The 23,935-nt window shown below is 54.7% G+C and overlaps 2 protein-coding genes across 5 annotated transcripts; both read left to right on the top strand.

Annotated features, from left to right (window-relative positions):
* Nucleotides 1-1,390: 1,390 nt before the first annotated feature.
* JAK3 (Janus kinase 3) lies at nt 1,391-18,405 on the top strand. Of its 4 annotated transcripts, none has more exons than XM_043467316.1 (24): nt 1,391-1,577; nt 4,260-4,452; nt 4,878-5,001; nt 5,325-5,436; nt 5,695-5,840; nt 6,229-6,523; nt 7,123-7,245; nt 7,341-7,498; nt 7,915-8,026; nt 8,241-8,427; nt 9,225-9,352; nt 9,583-9,714; nt 10,416-10,500; nt 11,293-11,420; nt 12,116-12,248; nt 12,330-12,481; nt 12,621-12,771; nt 13,394-13,533; nt 13,605-13,794; nt 14,388-14,512; nt 15,038-15,210; nt 15,574-15,691; nt 16,038-16,148; nt 17,091-18,405. In XM_043467316.1, exons 2-24 carry the CDS (start codon nt 4,269-4,271, stop codon nt 17,196-17,198), a joined length of 3,315 nt encoding a protein of 1,104 aa, XP_043323251.1. In that variant the 5' UTR covers nt 1,391-1,577; nt 4,260-4,268; the 3' UTR covers nt 17,199-18,405. The 4 variants fall into 4 exon arrangements, with proteins under 4 accessions (XP_043323251.1, XP_043323248.1, XP_043323250.1 ...); XM_043467313.1 differs by having other exon boundaries at nt 1,392-1,577; nt 4,256-4,452; XM_043467315.1 differs by lacking the exon at nt 1,391-1,577 and adding an exon at nt 2,402-2,516 and having other exon boundaries at nt 4,256-4,452.
* A 1,761-nt stretch (nt 18,406-20,166) lies between these two features.
* On the top strand, nt 20,167-21,806 carry INSL3 (insulin like 3). Its single transcript, XM_043467312.1, has 2 exons — nt 20,167-20,425; nt 21,252-21,806. The coding sequence occupies exons 1-2, from the start codon at nt 20,236-20,238 to the stop codon at nt 21,458-21,460; spliced, it is 399 nt and encodes a 132-aa protein (XP_043323247.1). The 5' UTR covers nt 20,167-20,235; the 3' UTR covers nt 21,461-21,806.
* The last annotated feature ends 2,129 nt before the right edge of the window (nt 21,807-23,935 follow it).

The raw sequence follows: 23,935 nt of genomic DNA, 5'->3' as shown, positions 1-23,935 counted from the left end.
TGTCCTTGGGTTTCAGTATATCAAAGTCACTTCCTCCAGGAAACCCTCCCAGACTTAGTGTCTCTCCTAGAAGCCTGGCACCGAGGGCCACTGAAACCCTGACTGGATACTAATTTATTTTCATCTTCCCTCTTGGCTCCACCAGGCAGAGACTGGATCTGTGCTGTACCCCGCTGTGTGTCCCCAATGCCCCGTACCCCGGAAGTGCCCAGTAAGCGTCTGTGGGTGACTCAGCTGAAGTCAACAAAATATGTACCAAAACCACTTTTGTGCCACAGCTTGAGATGGGATTACAGAGATGAAAATGAAGTGCTGGTTACTCAGTCGTGTCTGACTCTTTGGGACAGCAGCCCATCAGGCTCCTCGTCCCGTGGAATTCTCCAGGCAAGAATACTGGAGTGGTTCTCCAGATCTTCCAGATCCAGGGATCAAACCCTGGTCTCCTGTATTGCAGGGAGATTCTTTACCATCTGAGACACCAGGGGAGCACAGAGATGAAAAGGTGCTCTAAAATTTACCCCATATCCTTCAATAAAAAATAAATTAATTAAAAAAAAATGTATCCCAAAGCTCTACTTTCTGGGGTTTGTATCCTACTAAGAGCACTGCCCTGGCCTCCTGCCTCCTCCACACATGACAGCCTCAGGTGTGTTAAAAAACCCCAATCAGACCTGGCTCTGTGAGCTGACTCCTGCTGGCTGCCAAACCCCCTCCCTCCCCACTGCATCCAGTCAAGCCCTCTGAGCCTTAAATATCTCTACTCACTCTCACCTCTGGGTCTCTGCCCCTGTGGTGTTCACCAGGAGTCGTCTTTGTCTTGCTTCACATCCTGCTTGATCCATCATGTCCTTTACACAGAACGGGCCCCCGCCCGTCCCCCAAGCTCCCCGCCCTTCATCCCGGCCCTTCAGCCTCAGCCTGTGCCTGTCCCATCATCTTGGTTTTCCTGGTTATCCATGATTAATTGCCTCCCCGCCAGACCAGACAGTGAGGTGACCCAGTCTGTCTGGTTTTCACAGATTCTAGGGCTGGGCTTGGGGCATGGAGCACAAAAGGGGACCGCCATACCTTCCAGGGTCTCATTGGAAAAATTCTGTAAAGGAGAACTTCACTTTTGTTTGGGGCCACTTCCCTGCCTCCTTCCTGGACAGATCCAGACCAGTTCCCTTCCTTAGGTGTGAAATCAGGTCCTCTGGGTGCCCACACCCCCCTCCCCCCGACACACGCCACAAATGGGTAAACTGAGGCCGGAGGAAGCCAGACGGTTGCCAGGGCCCCACGGAGGCTGAGTCCCGGAGCCTGCTGAGACCCCCTCGGTGTGACCTGGGCTCTTCTCTCCGCTATCACTGCCTCCCTGAGGTCCAGGGTCTTCAGCAGCCTGAGGAGCACGGCTGCGGCATAGGCTTCCGGGACTTTCTGCCCCTCCCCGGCCCCGGCCCCCACAGGGCCATGACTTTCGGTAAGTGACAGCCGCTCAGGAAGCCGAGGGGCCCACACAGGAAGGAGCGAGTGGGACTTTCCTCCGGCTGCTGCCCGGCTCTGCCCTCCCGTCGCTGGCCCGGGGCGGTCACCTCCAGGTAAGAGCTGATGGAGCCACTTGGCTCGGGTCGGAGGTGGGGGTGGGGGGAGACTCTGTGGACGGCCGCCGCTGGGGACAAAGGCAAGTGTGCCTTCTAGGTCTCAGAGAAAAGCCTTCTGACATAAGCTGAGACAGCTAGCGGTGCGGCCTCCGGCAAAGCGCTTCCCCGCTGGGCTTCAACTTCGTCCGGAACACGAGGCCTCGAATTCCCAGCTTCCCGGACCTGAAGGAGTCCTTGCGCATGCGCCCAGGACTCCAAGCTCTGGGGACACACTCCGGGACTCCTATGCCCCAGGTTCCCAGGCCCGAGCACTGGGCGACCAACCAACCTCCCCTTCTGGGCATGTGGGACTTGTGATGTTAAAACAGGGACGTTTCTCTGGGCGCCAAATAGACTTCCTATTTTTACTTTCGATATTTAAAAAATCACGTTTTAAATATTTATTTTAAACAAAAGACACTGCTTTGTGATTCTATTTACATAAAGGTGCAAAGATCAGGGCGACTGTTAGAAATAAGGTTTTGGGCATATCTGTGAGAAGTGACAGAGTAGGGTGGGGTGGGGAAAGTTCCAATTCCTGGTCTGGGAGCTGGTAACACTGGAGTGTCCCCAGGGGAAAGTTCTCTCTTCCCTACGTCCTACATCCCTGATGGTAAGCCTCAAACCACTGTCCTAAGGGACCTTCCCATCTGGTTTGGCTGACATTTGTCAAGTGCTTGCTGAGCATGTCACCAAGGGTTTGTATCATTTAGTGGGATTAAATGTGTTGATTGGAGAAGGCAATGGCACCCCACTCCAGTACTCTTGCCTGGAAAATCCCATGGATGTCGGAGCCTGGTAGGCTGCAGTCTGTGGGGTCGCACAGAGTCGGCCACAACTGAAGCGCCTTAGCGGCAGCAGCGAATGTGTTAATGGGCTTTCCTGGTGACTCAGAAGGTAAAGAATCTGCCTGCAATGCAGGAGAACTGGGTTCAATCCCTGGGTTCGGAAGATTCCCCTGGAGAAGGGAATGGCTATCCACTCCAGTATTTTTGCTGGAGAATTCCATGGACTGAGGAGCCTGGTGGGTTACAGTCCATGGGGTCTTGAGAGTCAGACACAACTGAGTGGCCAATACTCTCACTTTTAAACGTGTTGACAGGTCGGGCTGGACTCAGTAAACTACCTCACTGAAGCAGGTGGGAGTCAGCACATTTCATAGCTGAGAAAACTGTGTCCCAGAACCCACAGCCTGAGGTTTTCACCGATCCCCAGTCCCAGGCTTATATTCCGAGTGTGTTAAAACCTCATTAACACTCTCCACCCACTCCCACTATTATTGTGAAACATAGTTTTTGTTGTTGTTTGTTTTTTGTTTTATATTTTTTGGCCACATCCAGCAGCATGTGGAATCTTAGTTCTCACACCAGGGATCAAACACACATCCCCTGCATTGGGAGCGCAGTCCTCACCACTGGACTGCCAGGGAAGTCCCTGGAACATAGTTTTTACCAATATTCTCTTTGTATCTTCTTCATTTGGGTCAATTTAAGTAGATCTTCTTCGTCTTCCTCCTTTTCCTCATGGCATGTGAAACCCAATTTCTTCCTCTACTCAGCCCAGCGTCCTGAGCTCTGGGTCCACCAGGGTGAGAGAGATCTGGAAGGTGACTGGTGTAGAACTCCTGGAAATAATGTGGGTGGTTTCCTCCTGGACCTAACCCGGGGAGGACTTCCTATTCTGGGGAACTAATGGAACAGAGATGCAGGGATCAGGGGAGACAGAGGCAGAGATCTCTGTTGATTGACTCTGATGATGACTGAGTCTGATGTCTGGATCAGCCCCCAAGGCATGCATTAGGTGAAGTCGCTCCATCGTGTCCAACTCTATGTGACCCCATGGACCAGGCTTCTCCGTCCATGGGATCTTCCAGGCAAGAGTACTGGGGTGGGTTGCCATTCCAGCTGCAAAAGCTTCTTTCCCCAGCCTCAGAAGTGCTAGAATCCTCCAGCTTCACAAGGAGGGATGGCCACTTCTATTTCCTTATACACATGTGTGCACAGGCCAATGGGCTTCATAGGTGGTGCTGGCCAGTGCAGGAGCTGCAGGAGTCCTGAGTTCAATCCACATGCCAGGAATATCCCCTGGAGGAGGGAATCGCAACCCACTTCAGTATTCTTGCCTGAAGAATCCCATGGACAGAAGAGCCTGGAGGGCTACAGTTCATGGGGTCGCAAAGAATCAGTCACAACTGAGCATGCACACTTGCCCAGGCCAATAACTATCTGCTTGCTGGTTAGCAAATCCCTATATCTGTGATTGATTGATTGATCATGCCTGTCTGGAGAAGGAATTGGAGAGTGGGTATATGTGGAGGCTGGAGGTTGACTAGAGATGTTTGCCCTGGACACCAAGAGTCTGAAGTGTGAGTTCACACAAATTTGTGTGAATGTCTTCCAGCTTCCCAGCACAGCCCTCACCGGGGGTGGTATGGCTCCTCACCCACCTTGCACACTCAGCTCCCTCTCTCTGCCTCTGCCCATGTCTGTCCTCTTTCTGTCCCTCTCTCCTCATTTCTCTGGTTTCATCCCTACCTCACTCAGTTGTATTTCTTTCACCCACCCCACTCCTACCTCAGAAGGTCTGCAAACTTGTCCTATGATCCCAACTGAGGGGCTACCTTTTTCTGTGTTCAGGCAGGCTGCACTCATGGCACCTCCAAGTGAGGAGACACCCCTGATTTCTCAGCGCTCCTGCAGCCTCTCCTCTTCAGAGGCTGGTGCCCTGCACGTGCTGCTGCCCCCTCGGGGCCCTGGACCCCCACAGTGCCTGTCCTTCTCCTTTGGGGACCACTCAGCTGAAGACCTGTGTGTTTGCGCTGCTAAGGCCAGTGGTAAGTGCGTCCCAAGAAGGCTTGATCAGAAGGAGGGTTAGGGTTGTGTGGAACACAGATTGGGAGCTGGAATAGCTGTCAAGCAGAGTCAGCATTGGATCTGGGGCTTTGAGGGATGAGTAGGAGTTTGGTAAGGGAGGAGGGTGCACAGGGCATTCTATGCCTGTGCGTAGACTCAGAGGCATGATAGTCTATTAGAAGAAACAGATGGCCATCCCTTGAGGTAAACTGTTAAGTGGAAAGAGATGCCCTGGAGAGAGAGGCAGGGAGCCCTGAGAAGCAGGCTGAGTCCATGGCAGGGGTGGGACATGATGTCAGAGCTGAAGGTGAGAAAGCACCTGTGGGGCTGCATGAGGATAACATGGCAGGCCTGCAGGGGACAGATGGGGAGATTTGAGAGGGAACTGATGCGAGCGTCCCCTCAGGCATCCTGCCCGTGTACCACTCCCTCTTTGCTCTGGCTTTGGAAGACCTGTCCTGCTGGTTCCCCCCGAGCCACATCTTCTCCGTGGAGGACACGGGTACCCAGGTCCTTGTCTACAGGCTCCGGTAGGAAGTGTCTCCCCCCACCCCCATAAATGTGGGTTAAATGATACTGGGAGGGCATGCCTTTTGCTGAGGGCTTGGGAAATGGGAGTTTAAAACCACAGAAACCCTTGGATCATCATCTCCCTGCACCTCCTGGTGGGTGCCTTAGGGAGGGCATGAGCATTGCTCATTTCACATATGAGAAGACTAATGTCAGAGACGGTGGTTCACTTGTCCAACATCACACAGCAAGTCAAGGGTATAACCTGGGTTCTGTGAGGTCTTGGCACAGTCCCCCCCCCCTCATCATATCTACTACTTCAGGGTTCTCCCCTCCCCCACAGCTTTCATTTTCCCAACTGGTTTGGACTAGAGAAGTGCCACCGATTTGGGCTACGAAAGGACTTGACCAGTGCCATCTTGGATCTGCCAGTCCTGGAGCACCTCTTTGCTCAGGTAGGTGTCTGCGTGGGGATCAGCTCAGGGGTGGGGGTACACAGGGCAATGTCAGGGCTCATGTTTGGGCAGCTTTGGCTGACTCTCCTGTGAGTAGGGCTGAGCGAGGAGGTGGGAATGAATTGGGCGGTATGAAGAGGGAGGGGCCAGCTGGGTGGGCGGGGCTCAGAGTGGCAGCCCCAGGGTGGAGGTCGGCCCAGGGCTGGGGGGTCTACTGACCACATCAGGGCTCAGGATCGGGCTGTGACTGGCTCCTAGCACCGCCATGACCTGGTGAGCGGCCGCCTCTCGGTAGGCCTCAGCCTCAAGGAACAGGGTGAGTGCCTCAGCTTGGCTGTTCTGGACCTGGCCCGGATGGCCCTCGAGCAGGCTCAGCGGCCCGAGGAGTTGCTGAAGACGGTCAGGTGAGGGCTTCCAGGCTGTGGCGCCCAGCCTCTAACTGGGAGCGAGCCAACATGGCTCCACCAGGGCGTCACGAGTCCGGCTCGCCACGTCCAAGCCTACAGTGTGTTCATGGGACCCACCCCCTCCCCTTGAACACAGTCCCCCTGAGACTCCATAGCCAGACCTCAGGCAGCTAAAAGGACCATGTGGGTCCCTGCCTGTCCCATGGAGGCCCTCCCTACCCCCACCCCCATGCCTGTCCCTGGGCGTGTTTCTGTGTATGTTGTGTGACCCCCTACTGAGGCCACACTCCAGCCCCGCACCTAGAGGCTGGGCTGATGTGCCGCTTCGGTCCTCCGGGGCGGAGACCCCGCCCCACACTGAGGGCCCCACTCGGCCCACTTGCAGCTACAAGGTCTGCCTGCCCCCTGGCCTGCGCGACCTCATCCAGGGCCTGAGCTTCGTGACTCGGCGGCGCATCCGAAGGACGGTGCGCCGGGCCTTGCGCCGCGTGGCGGCCTGCCAGGCCGACAGGCACTCGCTCATGGTCAAGTACATCATGGACCTCGAGCGGCTGGATCCAGACAGGGCCGCCGAGACCTTCCGCGTGGGTCTCCCCGGCGCTGCTGGTGGGCAGGATACGCCGGGGCTGCTCCGTGTGGCTGGCGGCACTGGCATCGCCTGGAGCCCGGGAGAACAAGAGGTGCGGGGCGTGGGGGGGCGCTGAGCGGGGGCCAAGGGGAGGGCAGGGTCGTGGGCGGGGATTGGGGGCGGGGCCGAGGGAGAGGCGGGACAGCGAGGGGGCTCGGGACTGGGGCGAGCGCCCGGCCCAGTGAGGTGTGGGTGGGGCTGAGCGAGGAAGCGGGAATGAAAAGGGCGGCGCGTAGAGGGAGGGGCTAGTGGGTGTGCGGGGCTCGGAATGGGGCTAGCGGCAGGTGGAGCGAAGAGGCAGGCCTGGGGCTGGGCGAGGCTCCCCGCTGGACTGAGACACCAGGAGAGAAAGGGGAGTTAAGTGAGGGCGGGACCTGGGGCGGGGTGGGGGACCGGCCGAGGGAAGGACTCGGGGTTTGGCAGAGGTGAGGGGGCGGATATTTGGGATGAGCAGGGGAGGGAGTTGAGAGGGATGGTGTGGACAGAAGGAGGCAGGGCTTGGTGGGGGCTTGACTGGAGAGGGATGGGACTCGGTGAGGCTGGGAGGAGCGGGCCTCATGAGTATGGACTGGTGGGGTCCAGGCTTCCAAAAAGGACTAGGTTCGCGGAGGGGGCGGGACCCCCAGCTTCAGCCCTCCCGCTTCTTCACAGGTCCTCCAGCCCTTCTGCGACTTTCCAGAAATCGTGGATATCAGCATCAAGCAGGCGCCGTGCATTGGCCCGGCTGCGGAGCATCGCCTGGTCACCATCACCAGGACAGACAATCAGATCCTGGTGGGTGCTGGAAGCCCCTCCCTTCCTACCCTGACGGCGGGGACGCGGGATTGTCACCCTCGGACCGCGGCGGGCCCTGACACCGGTCCTCACAGGAGGCCGAGTTCCCGGGGCTTCCCGCAGCGTTGTCCTTCGTGGCGCTCGTGGATGGCTACTTCCGGCTGACCACGGACTCGCGGCACTACTTCTGCAAGGAGGTGGCGCCGCCGCGGCTGCTGGAGGAGGTGGCTGAGCAGTGCCACGGCCCCATCACGTAAGGACTCACTGGGGACCAAATCTTTGGCACTCCCCTCTCGGTGCCTCCGTGTCCTTGCCTCTCAGGAGCCCTTCAACAGCACCAGGTGCAAAGCTGGCGCTCACTGAGTCTGCGGTCTCATTTCTGCAGCCGCTTCCCTCCCTTTGGCTCCTTGAGACCCCAGAGCCATTTCCTGGGGATGCTGGAGGTGCCCAGGTGTGGGGCTTCGCCTGCGGTTTCCTCTTTAATCCCCTAGGCAGAAGCCCAGCTTTCCGTTCATTTTACACATGGGAGGGAGTGAGGGAATGTTACCTGGTGAGGTTCCCAGGGCTTCAGAGAGACCAAGATTAGAGCTCAGGTTTAGTTTGGTTTCTCTGCCTCCATCTGTTTCTCACCATCTTCGACTCTCAATTCTCTTCCACCTTTCCCCACAGCCTGGATTTTGCCATCAACAAACTCAAGACTGGGGGCTCACTTCCCGGCTCCTACGTCCTCCGCCGCAGTCCCCAGGATTTCGACAGCTACCTCCTAACTGTTTGTGTCCTGGTCAGTCTACCTGCAGGGTCCAGGAGGGCAAGGAGGGCTTCCTGGAGGAGATGAAATTTGAGCTGAGAACTGAAATATGAGTCAGCATGGCTTCCTGAAGAAGGGGAGGGGAAAGGCATTCCCAGTGGAGGGATCAGAATATGCAAAGACTTGGAGATTTGAGGGGAAGAGTGCCGCCCACTTCCACTCAGACACCACTCACTCCTCTTTGCAGACCCCCCTGGGCCCGGATTATAAGGGCTGCCTCATCCGGTGCGACCCCACAGGAACCTTCTCTCTGGCTGGCCTTGGCCGTCCCCACAGCAGTCTTCGCGAGCTCCTGGCAGCCTGTTGGAACGGTGGGTTGCATGTAGATGGGGTTGAGCTGTACCTCACTTTCTGCTGCAACCCCAGACCTAAAGGTGAGCCTGCCTTCTCCCCCGAGCTGAGTAGGCAATCTGGGACCCTGCCTTTCTGTGATCTGTCCCAGCTCTTGAGTGACAAGTGACAAAGACTGCTGGTCAAAGTAGTCTAGGAGGGAAAAAAGGTGACCTAGGGCTTGTGGGATAGAGGCTGCTTCCAGGAATGGCTGAATCCAGGCACAGCTGGATCTGAGTGATGTCACGAGCACTTAGCCTCTGTTCATCTCTTGCCTCTTGCTCTGGGTGAATTTTGCTCTCAGACAGACCCCTGGGATGGGACAGCTTTGAGGTGTGAGTTCTCCAGATTTTCCCAGAGTCCCTAGTAGGGCTTGAGACCAGGCTGCCCACAGCATGACCTGCTCATTTATACCACCCGCAGAGTTCCTTCCATCTTGTTCTCACTCTCCCTCCCCTCACTGGGACTTCCTGGAGTTTCCTTTCAAATAAACCGTGTGCCCTGGAACCTCATCTTAGACCTGGCTTCTGCAGAAGACCCCACGCTGAGACAGTTCAGTATTTGTCACTCAGTTGTGTCCGGCTCTTTGTGACTCTACGGACTGTAGCCCATCAGGCTTCTCTGTGCATTCTCCAGGCAAGAATACCGGAATGGGTTGCCATTCCCTTCTCCAGGGGATCTTCCTGACCCAGACATCAAACCCGGATCTCCCTCATTGCAGGCAGATTCTTTATCATCTGAGCCACCAAGGACGTCCCCACACTGAGACAGGGAGTGAGCAATCCTTTGAGGACCTTTCACCTTTGACCTCTAGTTTTCTTCCTCTTTCCACTCCCCATAGAAAAGTCCAATCTGATTGTGGTCCGGAGAGGTTGCAACCCACCCACATCATCCCCTGTTCAGCCCCAATTCCAATGCCAGCTGAGTCAGATGACGTTTCACAAGATCCCTGCTGACAGCCTGCAGTGGGTAAGGGGCCCCAGGAAATGGGGGAAACATACTTCATTTGGGATCCAGAGACCAGGTCTGCATCCGTCTCTGCTGTGTGGCCTCAGTCGTGTGATATAATCTCTTTGTGCCTCTGTTTCATCGTCTGTAAAATTGATCCATTACCTATGCCTTGCTTGGGCCAGAGCTAAGGGACAGGATCCCATGGGAGCCCTGTTACTGGCCTTTCATGTTGCCTCTTCACTCTCCAGCATGAGAACCTAGGTCACGGGTCCTTCACCAAGATTTATCGGGGCTGTCACCATGAGATTGTGGATGGGGAGGCCCGAGAGACAGAGGTGCTGCTCAAAGTGATGGATGCCAAGCACAAGAATTGCATGGAGGTGAGCAGGGTGGGACCAGACCTTCTGGGTTAGGGCTTAGCTGGAGAGGGGGTTGTGGATTCAGAGAAATTTAAAAACACACAGGGTCAGACTTCCCTGGTGGTCCAGTGGTTAAGGCTCCATGCTCCCACAGCAGCAGGTGCAGGTTCAATCTCTGATTGGGGAAGCAAAAAAAAAAAAAAAACCAAAAAAGAAAACCAAAACAAAGAGAACACACACAGGGTCTTAAAATAGCAGAAATGTAGCCACAGCATCTCCATGAAATATAGAAGGGTGAGGAATTTAGATGCAAACAGGTGGAGTATACCAGACAGAGGGAACAGCCAGTGCAAAGGTCCTGAGGCAGGGCCAAGTCTGGCATGTTTAAGGAATAGCAAGGAGAACAGTGGGGCAGAGAGGAATGAGCAAAGGAGAAGAGAGGAATGATGTGGGTGGAGGCATCTTCAGGGGCTGGACAACACAGAGGAAGCTTTGAGCAAGAAGGTGAGTGACTCAAGGTAGACTACAGTGGGGACTTCCTGCCTCCATCAAAAAAATCATGATACGGAGTGCTGTGTGCATTAATGGTGGACTCCAAGGCCAAAGGAAGCTGGCGGCCAGGTCTCCTGAGGCAAGTTTGTGAGCAGCAAGTTCGGGGTTCTTTCGTCTGACCCAGGAGTGGAAGAAACCCATACATGTTCTCTCCATTCTTTCCTCCCCAGTCATTCCTGGAAGCAGCGAGCTTGATGAGCCAAGTGTCATATCAGCATCTCATATTGCTCCATGGCGTGTGCATGGCTGGAGACAGTGAGAGACACTCCCCATCTCTGCCCTGCCTCACTGAGCCCACCTACGGCAGCAATAGCAGTACACACTCAGAGCCTGCCCTGGCTGGGGCTCCATTCCACCAGGGTCTATCATCCTGTACTCGTGTCCCTCCATCATCACTCTTTGAATAAGCAGCTCCAGGCTCCCACCAATACTTAAGCCCCCAGAATTATCTCAAGTCAGGCAGACGTGGGTTCTGATCTATTGTGTACCATCTCTGCAGCTTTGCAAGGTCCACGCTGCCTCTGCAAGCCTTGTCTCCATCAGCTCAGCTCAGCAGCTGTTTATTGGGAGCCCAACACGTGCCAGGAGCTTGGTGCATAGCATAGAACATGACAGGCTGAGCAGGATGATAAACGATTGTGTGTGGTGGGGCAGCACAGGTCATTGTGGGTGATCAGAGGCTGCTAACCTCTGGAGGTCAAGCAGTGATTCTGAGTAGGTAAGGATACACTCTAAGCTGGAAAGGCAAGAATAAATAGACATTAGGGAAGTGAGAGAAGAGGGGTGTTCCAGTCAGAATCACAGACCTTGCAAAGGGTTGGGAGTGACTCATGGAGAGAGCTCAACACCTTCCAGGCATTAGAGGCAAATGGTTCTGAGATGGGAAGTGGGGAAGCAGAGAGGTGAGTTGGGTAAGGATGGAGGAATAGGGGAGAGAAAAGTCAGAGCTGAGAGTTCAAGTGACACTTGAAGCTGGGGTTGGGGACAGAGCCTGTTGAGTACAATACAGTCCTACCTCCCAACCCTGCCCCTTCCTACTTCCACCAGGTATCATGGTTCAGGAATTTGTACGCCTGGGAGCGCTGGACACATACCTACGCAAGTGTGGCCACCTGGTGCCAGCCAGCTGGAAGCTACAGGTGATCAAACAGCTGGCCTATGCCCTCAACTACCTGGTGAGTGCTCCTCTGCCTGCTCCATCCTCCATTCACAGAGTGGATGGGGCTTTGAGAGTGGGTTCTGTTGTATGGATAGGAGTTTGGCAAGGGTGGAGGGCAAGTGGAGGGCATTTGAGACTGAGGGAACAGCATACATACAGGCTCAGAGGTGTAAGAGCAGGAGACAGCTGATCATTCATGGAAGTTGAGAGGACTGGTGAGCAACGAGGCTGGCCCCGGGGGAGACTTCCCCAGAAGAAAGAACAATAAAGTTGGGGTCTTGGAGACTGAGTAGAAGCTCATTAAGAAAAAAAAAAGGAAGGAAAGCATGTCAGGCTGAGAGAAAAGCCTGGGCAAAGGCTGCAGCTTAGAAGATGTGTTGCTTGTCCAGGGGCGTATCAGGTCTGTTCTCCTGGCAGGAGACCAGAGTGGGGATGTGGGAGAGAGAAGCCCATGGGAAGAGTGGCCAAGAGTTGGATTTCAAGGGGCCTTGAGTGCCAGTCTGAAGGGAGTAAGGAGCCATGGGATGAAGGAGCAGTGTTCAAGAAGAGGAGGGACACACGAGGTGTGTTGCCAGTAGTCTAGGAAAGATGTTGAAGTATGGTCTGAGCAGTACGGGGTGGGCTTTGAAGGATGTGTAGGAGTTCGCCAACCAGCATATTCATTCACCCCCACCCCAACCCCCGGCACTTCCCTGTGCTTGGACCGCTTAGGAAGACAAAGGTCTCCCTCATGGCAATGTCTCAGCCCGGAAGGTGCTCTTGGCTCGTGAGGGGACTGACGGGAACCTGCCTTTCATCAAGCTGAGTGACCCGGGTGTCAGCCCCACTGTGCTAAGCTTGGAGAGTAAGTGCTGAGGGGTGAAGGAGGGAGGGACCTAGTGGGGCAAGAAAGTGGATCCCTGATCATCCTTGCCTCCTGCACCAGTGCTCACTGACAGGATCCCCTGGGTGGCCCCTGAATGTCTCCAGGAGGCCCGAACACTTGGCTTGGAAGCTGACAAGTGGGGCTTTGGAGCCACGGTCTGGGAGGTGTTCAGTGGTGTCACAGTGCCCATCAGCGCCCTGGAGCCTGCCAAGGTCAGAGCGCCAGCATTGGCTTCGAGAGCTCTCATCTGACCGAAGGGCAGAATGAAGTCCAGCTTGGGGAGGATGGGCGGGCCTCGGGGGTACCTCTGAAGGTTCACTGGGGGTAACCAACCCTTCATCCTGCCTTTAGAAGCTCCAGTTTTACCAGGAACGGCAGCAGTTGCCTGCCCCCAAGTGGATGGAGCTGGCCCTGCTGATCCAACAGTGCATGGCCTATGAGCCAGGCCAGAGGCCTTCTTTCCGCGCTGTCATCCGTGACCTGAACAGCCTCATCACTTCAGGTGCCCACTGGGGCCAGGCAGGGTGGGCAGGGCTGGGATGTCATATTGGACCCTGTAGAAGAGTGAGATTTGTATGTGGAGCCTGCCCTGCGTGCCAGGCAAGGTTGGACTGATTGATGACCTACAGTCAGTATGAGCTTCAACAGCTGTTGTAACAGACAAGCCCTTCAGTTCAAGGTCACACACGATGGATGTGTAGTTCTCATTCAGTGGGTGTGTCCAAGTCAGCAAGAAACTCTCTCTTTGTGGTTCCACCCATCCTATGGCCTTAGGCCCCTATTGGATTCACTGTAAACAGGAGAGAGAGTATAGAGGGTCCCACTCTAGGTTTTCATGGGCCAGGCCTAAAGGAGCTTCCAATACGTCTCTCTCCCCATCACCCCATGGCAGTGAAGTCTGGGAAATGCCTTTCTGTCTGTGTGCAGCATGTACACTGCATAAGAGGGCTGCCTTTGCCAAGAGGCACCTTTTCCCAGCCCTACAAACTACCTCTTGGCTTGCAGTGGCTCTGCCATAATGCACAGAGAGGGTGAGCATGCAGATGGAGGTCACACAGCAAGTTAGCTTAGGAGCGGGGGCCCAGGGCCCAGTACACTGCTCACTCACTGCCTCTGCCCCCCAGATTATGAGCTCCTCTCAGACCCCACACCTGGCACCCTGGCACCCCGTGATGGGCTCTGGAATGGCACCCAGTTCTATGCGTGCCAGGACCCTACCATCTTTGAGGAGAGACACCTCAAGTACATCTCACAGCTGGGCAAGGTGAGGTGGGTTAGGCTGGGGTGGGTGGGGTAGCACTCATGCGTGTGGACACCAGCCCCGTTGTCCCGCAGGGCAACTTTGGCAGCGTGGAGCTGTGCCGCTATGACCCGCTGGGCGACAACACAGGGGCCCTGGTGGCCGTGAAGCAGCTGCAGCACAGCGGGCCAGAACAACAGAGGGACTTCCAGCGGGAGATCCAGATCCTCAAAGCCCTCCACAGCGACTTCATCGTCAAGTACCGGGGTGTCAGCTACGGCCCAGGTGAACCGCTCTTCAGTTACATGCCCTCATCCTGCACGACCATTTCAGGTGGTCTCAGAACGCCAGCAGGCATGCTACTGACTGATCTTGTTTATCCAGATCTGCCTTGTTGGTTTAGTCACTCAGTCTTGTCCGACTCATTTGTGACCCCCCTCCTGGACTGTAGCCCCCCAGGCTCCTCTGTCCGTGGGATTCTCCAGGCAAGAATACTGGAGTGGGTTGCCATTTCCTACTCCAGGGGATCTTCCCCATCCAGGGATTGAACCGTTATTTCCTGCAAGTCTCCTGCATTGCAGGCTGATTCTTTACGGCGGAGCCACCGGGGAAGCCTAAGACTACCTTGGCATCGTCAGTTTCCCCACCTGAAAAAAACGGGTCGTTATGAGGTTAAAAAGAATTAATGTATATTATAGAAAGTACTCAAATAGACTAGCGATACGTGTCACTGTTGCCGTTCCCATTTTATAGAAAGCAATATTGAGGCCCGGAGGGGACACACGGTCCCATTCTGATCGGGGAAGAAGAATGGGGAGGGGGAGGAGACGAAGTTAGGCGCTGTGGTGACCCCTCCCTGCCTCCCCCGCCACCCCTAGGCCGCCAGAGCCTGCGGTTGGTCATGGAGTATCTGCCCAGCGGCTGCTTGCGCGACTTCCTGCAGCGACACCGCACCCGCCTGGACGCTGCCCGCCTGCTCCTCTACGCCTCCCAGATCTGCAAGGTGCGGGGCGGAGGAGGGCGGGGCGACCGTGGACCCGCCGCGTCCACAGAGCTGGCTCGATGGGCGGGGTCTGCACAGATTCGCCGGGAAGGCTGAGGGTGGAAGTTTGGGGTCCAGGTCAGGTTGGAAATGTGGCTGAGTTAGGGCTAAGGTCGGGGACTTCTCTTGTGGCTCAAACGATAAAGAATCTGCTTGCAGTGCGGGAGACCTGGGTTCCATCCCTGGGTCGGGAAGATCCCCTGGAGGAGGGCATAGCCACCCACTCCAGTATTCTTGCCTGGAGAATCTCATGGACAGAGGAGCCTGGTGGGCTACAGTCCATGGGGTCGCAAAGAGTCGGACACGACTGAGCCACTAACACTTCTAGTAGGTCCAAAACAATAAGAAGGTGAGGACTGGAGTGCAAGATGGGTCAGGGGTAGGGTTAGGCTTGGGATCTGGGTTGGGGCTGCTGTAGGATTCCAGGTCAGACTTGGGGCTCCTACGGAGTCATCCTGGGGGTTTGCACCCCATGCCCGCCCGTAGGGCATGGAATACCTGGGCTCCTGCCGCTGCGTGCACCGCGACCTGGCGGCCCGGAACATCCTGGTGGAGAGCGAGACCCACGTCAAGATCGCCGACTTCGGCCTCGCCAAGCTGCTGCCTCTCGACAAAGACTACTACGTGGTCCGCGAGCCAGGCCAGAGCCCCATCTTCTGGTAGGGACCTCCTCCCAGCCCCACTCTCCCTCCGCACTACCCGGGCCGCTCCGCCTCGGGGGCTTTTCGGTTCCGCCCTGCCTCCCGCGGGGCTGGGGCCTGCTGTGGCCACGCCCCCCTAGCCCTGGCTCCTCCCCGATCACGCGCCTTCTCTTGCTCTGGCTCCGCCCCGGCCCCGCCCCGGCACCCCACAGCCTTGGAGCATCCTCCCATCCCACAGCCAGGGAAGCTGAGGCCTCAGAACTGGCTGGGACTGACTTTCTCATAGCCACCTACCGGGACCAGCCACCCCAGTCCAGGGCTGCTCCCTTTCCTGTCCTCTGCCTTACTGTCGCATCCCAAGACCTCCCTGGCCCCCTCCAGGTACGCCCCCGAGTCCCTCTCGGACAACATCTTCTCGCGCCAGTCGGATGTCTGGAGCTTCGGGGTGGTCCTGTACGAGCTCTTCACCTACAGTGACAAGAACTGTAGCCCCTCAGCCGTGAGTCGGCACCCCTGGGTTCCCCAAACCCTCTTCCCCCTCAGGCCAGCCCCTGTCCTCTGTGCTGAGGGTCACCCGGTCCCAGCCTTGGATGCTCCGGGAGGACCTCTTCTCACTGTGACTGATACCTCCCGCTCCTCCCCTCCAATCACAGACAGCTGCCTTCCGCATCCGTCACAGACAACTCCTCCTCCCCGTTAGGAGGGCCCCCTTCCCTTACCACGGGCGGGTGATCCCCTTCCTCCCTTCACTGTGGCTGACCCCCACGATAACGGGCGCCCCTCCGCCGCCCGGCTCCATGCCGGGTGGCTCCTCCCCCACCTCGGGCCCTCTCCCTTGGCTCCAGGAGTTCCTGCGGATGATGGGATGTGAGAGAGATGTTCCAGCCCTCTGCCGCCTCCTGGAGCTGCTGGCCGAGGGCCAGAGGCTGCCCGCACCTCCTGCCTGTCCTAGTGAGGTGAGCTCTGGAGGGCCTGCCTCAGTTTCCCACTTTGTAGATTCACCGCGGTGTCTTGAGCAAGCCTGCTGATCCCTCTGAATTACTCTCCACCCAAGATATCTCTTGGTTGAGAGCAGGGATCAGGGAATGAGGCTGAAGGGGATTTCTGGCCTCTGCTTTGCTGCTCTCTCACTGTATGGTAAAGCACAAACACTTTCAGAGCCTCAGTTTACCTGTCTCCAAAATGGGAATAACAATGCCTTATAGGGTGGGGGAGGACCAATTTGCTAACACGTCTTCAGTGCTCATCATGGAGTCTAGCATACAGTCGATGCTCAATAAATGACTCTTACAGTTTCTCATCAGAGCTTTTGTGGAAGTGTCTGACATGTGGTTGGTCATTCACAAATTAATTTGCTCAGGCCACAGGCATTTATTGAGCTCTGACTGTGCGCTGGGCTTTGTGCTGGGTGCTGGGGACCCAGTGGAGGACAGAACAGATAATACCCCTCCTCCTTGTAACCACCAGAAGCTAACAAGAACATTCTGGTGGTGATCAATGTCTAGAAAGAGATGAGGGAGGTATAGTCAGGAGCAGCTTCCTAGAGGGGGTGGTGCCTGAGGGAGGAAGAGGATACCATCCAAGGGGAGAGCCGGGAGAGAGCATTTTCAGTGGAGCACACAACAGGGGCAAAGGCCCTGAGGTGGAAACGAGTTTGGTGTATTTGAAAAATGAGACGGGGGCAGATGTGGCTGCATGGAACACGAGAGGAGGTGATGGAGGGGATGGTAGAGGGAGGGAGACGGGAGGGGATGAAATTTTTTTCTAAGACCCATAGGGAGCCATGGGAGGCTTTGGAGCAAGAGCAGGAGTCTAGTTTATATTTTAAAACTGCGAACAGGAGTCATGTCCTTTCTGCCACTCCCATGTGACCCTGTTGTCTCTTCTCCACCCCTCAGGTTCATGAGCTCATGAAGCTGTGCTGGGCCCCTAACCCTCAAGACCGGCCGTCCTTCAGTGCCCTGGGCCCCCAGCTGGATGCACTGTGGAGTGGAACCCGGGGGTAGTGTCCAGAGGCATGAGACTGTCACCTTCCCTGCTTGTCTAGAGGGAGAACACCATTCTCTGTCATTTTTCATATCTCCTGCACACAGACCTCTAGGCTCTGGTCTCCATGGACTTGCCGTGTGCCCTTGAGCGGGAACCTGCTCCTTTCTGGTCCTCCTGCTTCACAGAGACCCCTCATAGGGTGCCTGAGATTGCATGTGGGGGAGCAACCCTGGTTGGCAGGGCAGCAGCAGCCTGTGGCTTTTTGAACTTGGCAAGATTAAGACAGATGTCATGATGGGGTCTAATGAGCTCCATCCACTCCCCAGAATCAAGGGACCACATTTAAGGACCTTCCATCTTCCCAACCTCTCACGGTCTAGCCTGCAGCTTCATGTTCTCATTTTCAGAGGAGCCATTATGTAGCTTTAAATATGTCATCTCAGGCTTCTAGTCCCATCTCCCTCTTTAGCTGGAGGAAGCCAAGGACAAGAGCAACTGTCCGGGCTGAAAATCCACTCTTTGAGGGGGAGCCGGTGTGACTGTTTAGAACTGTGTAAGAGACCAGGAGAGACTGAGGTCCCCAGGCTCTGAACCTGAGTGTTCTCCAGGGCTTCTGTAAACTGGGGCCCTTTCTCTCTGGACCAGAGGATCATACAGTGGACAATGGAGCCTAACAGGAGCTTTTCATCAATTGAAGGACGGAAAGACATTCTTGGCAGAGGAAACGGCATGGCGAGAGGAAGAGGCTCGGAGTACAGGGGTTAAGAGCACAGGTTGGAGCCCACAGCTCTGCCACTTACTTGCTGTGTGATGGTGGGCGAGTTGCTTCCTTTCTCTGGCTTCAGTTCCATCCTCTGTCTAATGGGCAATAGTGTTGGCCCTTGGGCTCTACAGAGTCAACTTCTGGAAGCTTGTGGGAAGGCATCTAGTGCAGGCTTAGCCCCCACCACTCCTTCATACCTGCCTCCAAGCTTTTCCTGCAACTTTTGCCTCCCTGGAAAACTTATTCATCTCTCAAAACCCCAGCTATCACCTCCTTGCAGCCTTCCCTGGGATTCTCCCACTACTCCCATTCAGCCCTATACTTCCAGCTCTAGGGCTGGGGGACGTCTATATCCAGCTCTGTCTCCTCTGACCTGGAGGCTCCTTAGGGAGCTGGGCTGGGGTGGGCACAAAGAGGACTCTGGGAGTGTTCATTGAATGAATAAAGAAATTCAGCGGAAAGGATGGTTTGTTGCTGGACTTGGGCAATGGGAATTCTTGGGGATGTGTGAGCCAGGGAGAAATGTGATCAGAGTTGGGGGATAGAGACCCCTGGGGGCCTCAATGGGAGCCTCAGGGCATGCTGGGGGAGGAGGGACAGGAGGGTGAGGCCCTCAAGGACAGAAGCCCTCCCCCGAACCCCAGCTGCTGGCCTTGGCTCTGTCCTGGGGAGCTGATTACAGGCTCTTGGGGGGGGAGGGAACAGGCTGCTCTGAGGGAGATCAGAGGGCAAGGCCCTATTGGGAGGGTTAGGCTATGGAGATAGGTCCAGCATTACTGGGGGCCACGGCAGCCCTCTGCTCCTCAGGACCGATGGAAAGATTTGGAGACTGACAGAGACAGAGACACAGGAAGAGACTCGGAGAAGGACCAGGAAGCTTGGGAGAGACAGACAGAGATCTCTGTACCTACTGTCATGGTCTGCTTTGATGAAAAGTGGTAGGGGGTTGCAACACAGGGTTTTCAGCTCAGGGTCTCCTCTGCACTGGATTGAGTAACCTCTATGCCTTAATTTTCCTCCTGGGTAAAACTGACACCCAGTAGAGGCCTCCAGCCCCTGTTCAACCCAAGGAGACCCTGATGTGGAGGCAGAACCAACAAACACTCCCAGCCCTGGGGCCCAGCCTCTTGTGACCTTGGGCAACTACGGGATCCCCTCTCTGAGCCTCAATTTCCTTATTTGTACAGTAATAAGGATAACAAGATTCTGAATGTCTTTGGTCTCAGTTGGTTGGATGCTCACCAGCACCACCCCAGGGAATTATATCTAAGTTTATTTCTTCTCTTTAGTTTAAAAAAAAAAAATACTCTTCAATGGTCCCCCTGGGAAAGATACACCCAGGAAGACAGACCATGGCCATTTTGTGTGGCTCTCAGCCTATCAATGGGTTTCCCAGGTGATGCTAGTGGTAAAGAACCCGCTTGCCAATGCAGAAGATATAAGAGACATGGGTTCCATCCCTGGGTCAGGAAGATCCCTTGGAGAAGGGCATGGCAACCCACTCCAGTATTCATGCCTGAAGAATCCCTTGGACAGAGGAGCCTGGTGGGCTATGGTCCATGGGGTCACTAAGAGTTGGTCACGACTGAAGCGACTTAGCATGCACACACACAGCCTATCAATAATCAATGTGGTGGTTGGACTGGCCCTGGGAGTTATTACGATTGCAAGAGCCTTTCAGCAATAACCATCAGGAAGGTTTGGAAAAATCAAGATTTATTACTTATAAATCACATGGCACACCTGGAAATGACCCAGCACACCTGGGGCCAGGTTCTTGTAGAGAAAGCAGCGTTGGCCTGGGTTCTGCTTTTACTGGGGTCAAGCATGGGAGCCTAAAGCTTCATGGGCTCACTCTTACTGATGAATTTAACAAGGGTTGGAGTTTAAAGCATAAGAAGAGAAGAACAAATGAAACAAAAGCAAAACTAAAAAGCCCAAGTGGCCCCAATGGAAAGAGACTGAAATCAGTCAAGATGTCTAAAACAAACGTGGAAAAAAAATAAATGAAACAAACGTGGGAAGAGGTGGTCCTGCTCTTTAGTCATATTTATCAGGGAGCCACGGTTGAAGCTGATGCCTGAGCAATCCAAGGATGTCAGGCACTTACATCATAAAAATGAGAAAACTCAACTATCAGAGGTTCCACTAGGCTTGCCCTGACCCCGCCCTTGACCTCCCCGAGCCATCGTCCTTTGGGAAGGCTGTGTCCCTTCTCCAAGGCTCCCAGCTGGGGCAGGCTGGGCGCCTATAAGGGGGATCCCCGCTGGGGCCCGGTGCCGCTCACCGCCATGGACCGTCGTCCGCTCACCTGGGCTCTGGTGCTGCTGGGCCCGGCCCTTGCGATCGCCCTCAGCCCTGCAGCCGCGCAGGAGGCGCCTGAGAAACTGTGTGGCCACCACTTCGTGCGCGCGCTCGTGCGGCTGTGCGGCGGCCCGCGCTGGTCTTCCGAGGACCGGCGACCTGTGGCTGGCGGCGACCGTGAGTAGGGGCGGGCGAGGACTGTGCGCTGGGGTCTCTGGGGAGGGGTAGGGGTGCCGGTGTCTGCAGACTGATTTGCGTGCATGTTCTGGCTTCCTGCTCTGGCGTGTGCGAATCTGCGGGGAGGAACCCCTGCCTGGCAAGGGAATCAGTGCGAAGCCAGGTAGAGTCTTAACAAGTGCAAGGTCAGATCCGATCCTATCTTTATTTACAACTTCAACATTTTGCTCTTCAGGAATTTTTGCGTTAATTTTACTAGTAAAATATTCAGTTATAATAGGAGTGATCTTGACTGTTGAGTGTTCCTGGCGCCCCCTTAAATTGCTTGCTCTGGGTCAGCGCCTAGCTCTCCTCACGGTAGACCCGGCCCTGGGGGAGAGGGTATTATGCAGGACATCAGTCACAGGCGTCCTATGTGTGTGAGTCTGGGTGCAGTCTGGGTGCAGATGGCAGATGCAGATGGGTGTGCCGAGATGCACGTGGTGGGGTCGGGGAACTGGGAGGGGCTACGAGAGCAAGTGGCTCTCTCGAGTGTGTACATGCACGCGTCACATGCCACCCTTACTGTCTTCTGCTCTGTGAAGCCTCTATGCCTTCTTACCGTAGGTGGTACGTGGGAGTGTGCCCAGCTGGGGACTTGAGTGTGGGTGTGGGTTGAGAGTGTACATGTCTGGATGGGGTGCTTCAGTCTGTGCCTGGTATAGAGTAGGCACTTAATAAATGCTTACTATTTGTGTGCATGATGCATGTCTGGCTGCCATGGGGGCAGTGTGGGTGGGGTCCTCTCGGGTTCCTCCCTCTATGCTGAATTCCTCCCCGTTCCCAGGTGAGCTCCTGCGGTGGCTGGAAGGACAACATCTCCTCCATGGGCTGATGGCCGGTGGGGACCCTGTGCTGGTTCTGGCTCCACAACCCCTGCCCCAGGCTTCTCGCCATCACCACCACCACCGCCGGGCAACTGCCATCAACCCTGCCCGCCACTGCTGCCTTAGCGGCTGCACCCGGCAAGACCTGCTGACCCTCTGTCCCCACTGAATCCTGTTGGAGCGTGGCCTTGGGGGAGCCTGAGACCCACAGGGGTCCAGTCTGGTGAACTCCTGATGCCACACAGCACCATGAAGCCCCACATCTAGGGGGATGTTGTTGATTACCTCCTAGGACAAGGTGCTCACCACCTCACCCAGGCCCCCTGTCCTCGGGGAGACCAACTAGGGAGAACACCAGACCCCAAATCTGGCTTGGAGGATCCTTGGTTTTGCAGATATGCCAGACACTCTTCTCAAATGTTCTCACCTCAGAGGAGCCCCAGGTGCCCCGCTCCCTGCCTTTAACACCCTTCTTGTTGTCTCCTCAATAGTAAATAAATAAGATGCCTGCAGAATCTGAAGCAATGTTGCATTTTCTCACAAGAAAAAGGGACAAGCCAAGGTCAGCCCTCATTTGGGGTTTTTCCCTGACAGCTGCAGACACACCAACACTTCTAGAAACTTAATAATAATTGGAGAGTCATAACAATACACAGTGGGGAAACAGGCCAAGGGAGCTGGCTGTTTGCCTAGTTCAGACAGGGAGGGAGCAGCCAAGTTTTTCGAATCCAGGTCTCTGTCATGTCTCAAGCCTTAAACTCATTTAAGGTCCACTTATCAGTGGACACAATACATGAATGTGTGAATGAGTCACAGTGGGCTTTTTTTTTTTTTTTTGACGATGCTGCATGGCATGTGGGACCTTAACTCCCCGACTAGGGATTGAAACTGTGCCCCCTGCAGTAGAAGCATGGAGTCTTAGGCACTGGACTACCAGGGGAGTCCCCTCATGGTGGATAGATTTTTAAAAAAACATTTTGGGGTGCAGTTGCATTACAATGTTGTATTAGTTTCTGTACAGCAAAGTAACTCAGCTATATGTATATCCCCTCTTTTTTGGATTTCCTTCCCACTGAGATCACCACAGAGCTCCCTGTGCTATACAGTAGGTTCTCGTTAGTTATCTGTTTTGTATATAAATGTATGTATATGTCGATCCCAATTTCCCAATTCATCCTGCCCTCGCTTCCCTCTTTGGTACCCACACATTTGTTCTCTACATTGTGTCTCTGTTCCTGCTTTACGGATAAGTTCATCTGCATCATTTTTCTAGATTCCACATGTAAACGATATTATACAATATTTGTTTTTCTCTTTCTGACTTACTTAACTCTGTCTGACAATCTTTAGGTCCATCCACATCTCTGCAAATAGCACACTTTCATTACTTCGTATGGCTAAGTAATATTTCATTGTATATATGTAGCACATCTTCTTTATCCATTCTTCTGTTGATGATATTTAGGTTGCTTCCATGTCCTGACTATTGTAAACAGTTCTACAATGAACACTGGGGTGCATGTACCTTTTTATGGTCTTTTTCCATGTGTCACAGTGGGTACTTATTGGTCCAACACTCACCATTCTTTTCACTTGCATCCTCCCTTAATCCCGAGATGGAAATTATATGATTTGACCTTCTTGGGGAAAAAAATGATATTTGACTATGTGATCTGTTCACATGTATATTCGTTTCCTAAGGCTGCTGTAATGGCCACAAATTGGGCAGCTTAAAATAGTAGAAACATACCCTCCCAGTTCTGGAGGCCAGAAATCAAGGTGTTGGCAAGGTTGGTTCTTTCTGAAAGGCCCTCAGGAAGATTCTGTCCCCCGCCTCTCTCAATTTTTGGTGGCTACTGGCCATCTTTTTTTTTGGCTGCACCGGGCCTCAGTTGCAGCATGTGAACTCTTAGTTGCAGCATGTGGGATCTAGTTCCCTGACCAGGGGTCGAACCCAGGCGCCCTGCATTGGGAGCTTGAAGTCTTAGCCACTGGGCCATCAGGGAAGTCATCCCCAGCTCCTGGCAATCCTTGCCTTGTCAATGCATCTCTCCAAGCTCTGCCCCCGTCTTCACATCATCCTTCTTTCCCATGTCCCTCTGGGTTTTCAATTTGGTCTCTTATAAAAACACTCTCGTTGGATTCAGAGTTCACCCTAAGCCCACACGATCTTGATTTCGGACATGCGCAGCACTCAACAGCAACTTGCAGCAAACAGCAGCAAGGTGTAACTGGAAGCAAGGTCTTAGTTTCCCAGACTGGGAGTCCTAACCGCTGAGCCACAGGAGCCAGCAGTTAGGGCTAGAATCCCTAGTCCTTGCCTGCCTAGTCAAGAACGAGTTCAGGCGAGGAGGCAGAAGGTGTAGAGTAAGAAGTTTATTGAAAAGTACATGTGAGAAGGCACACGGGTGAGCTCAGAGAGAGTTGCACTTTTGGGAAGTTTAAATCCTTTGTAAGGAGGAAGTCTTAGGGTCTTTGTCTTCACTCAGGCCAGTCATCTTGCTTTGTCCCTCCCCTGGTTATTTGTCTCAGGACCCTCCTCTGGGATGCACATGCACCTCTTAGCCAGACGGATCTCCAAGTGAAGGCTTCTGGGAGGAGCAAGATTCATTACAACTTGGAATTATCCTCTGACTTTTGACCC

This window comes from Cervus canadensis, chromosome 4 (assembly GCF_019320065.1).
Source record: "Cervus canadensis isolate Bull #8, Minnesota chromosome 4, ASM1932006v1, whole genome shotgun sequence".
Lineage (NCBI taxonomy): Eukaryota > Metazoa > Chordata > Mammalia > Artiodactyla > Cervidae > Cervus > Cervus canadensis.
This window is presented reverse-complemented; position numbering and strand designations above follow the sequence as displayed.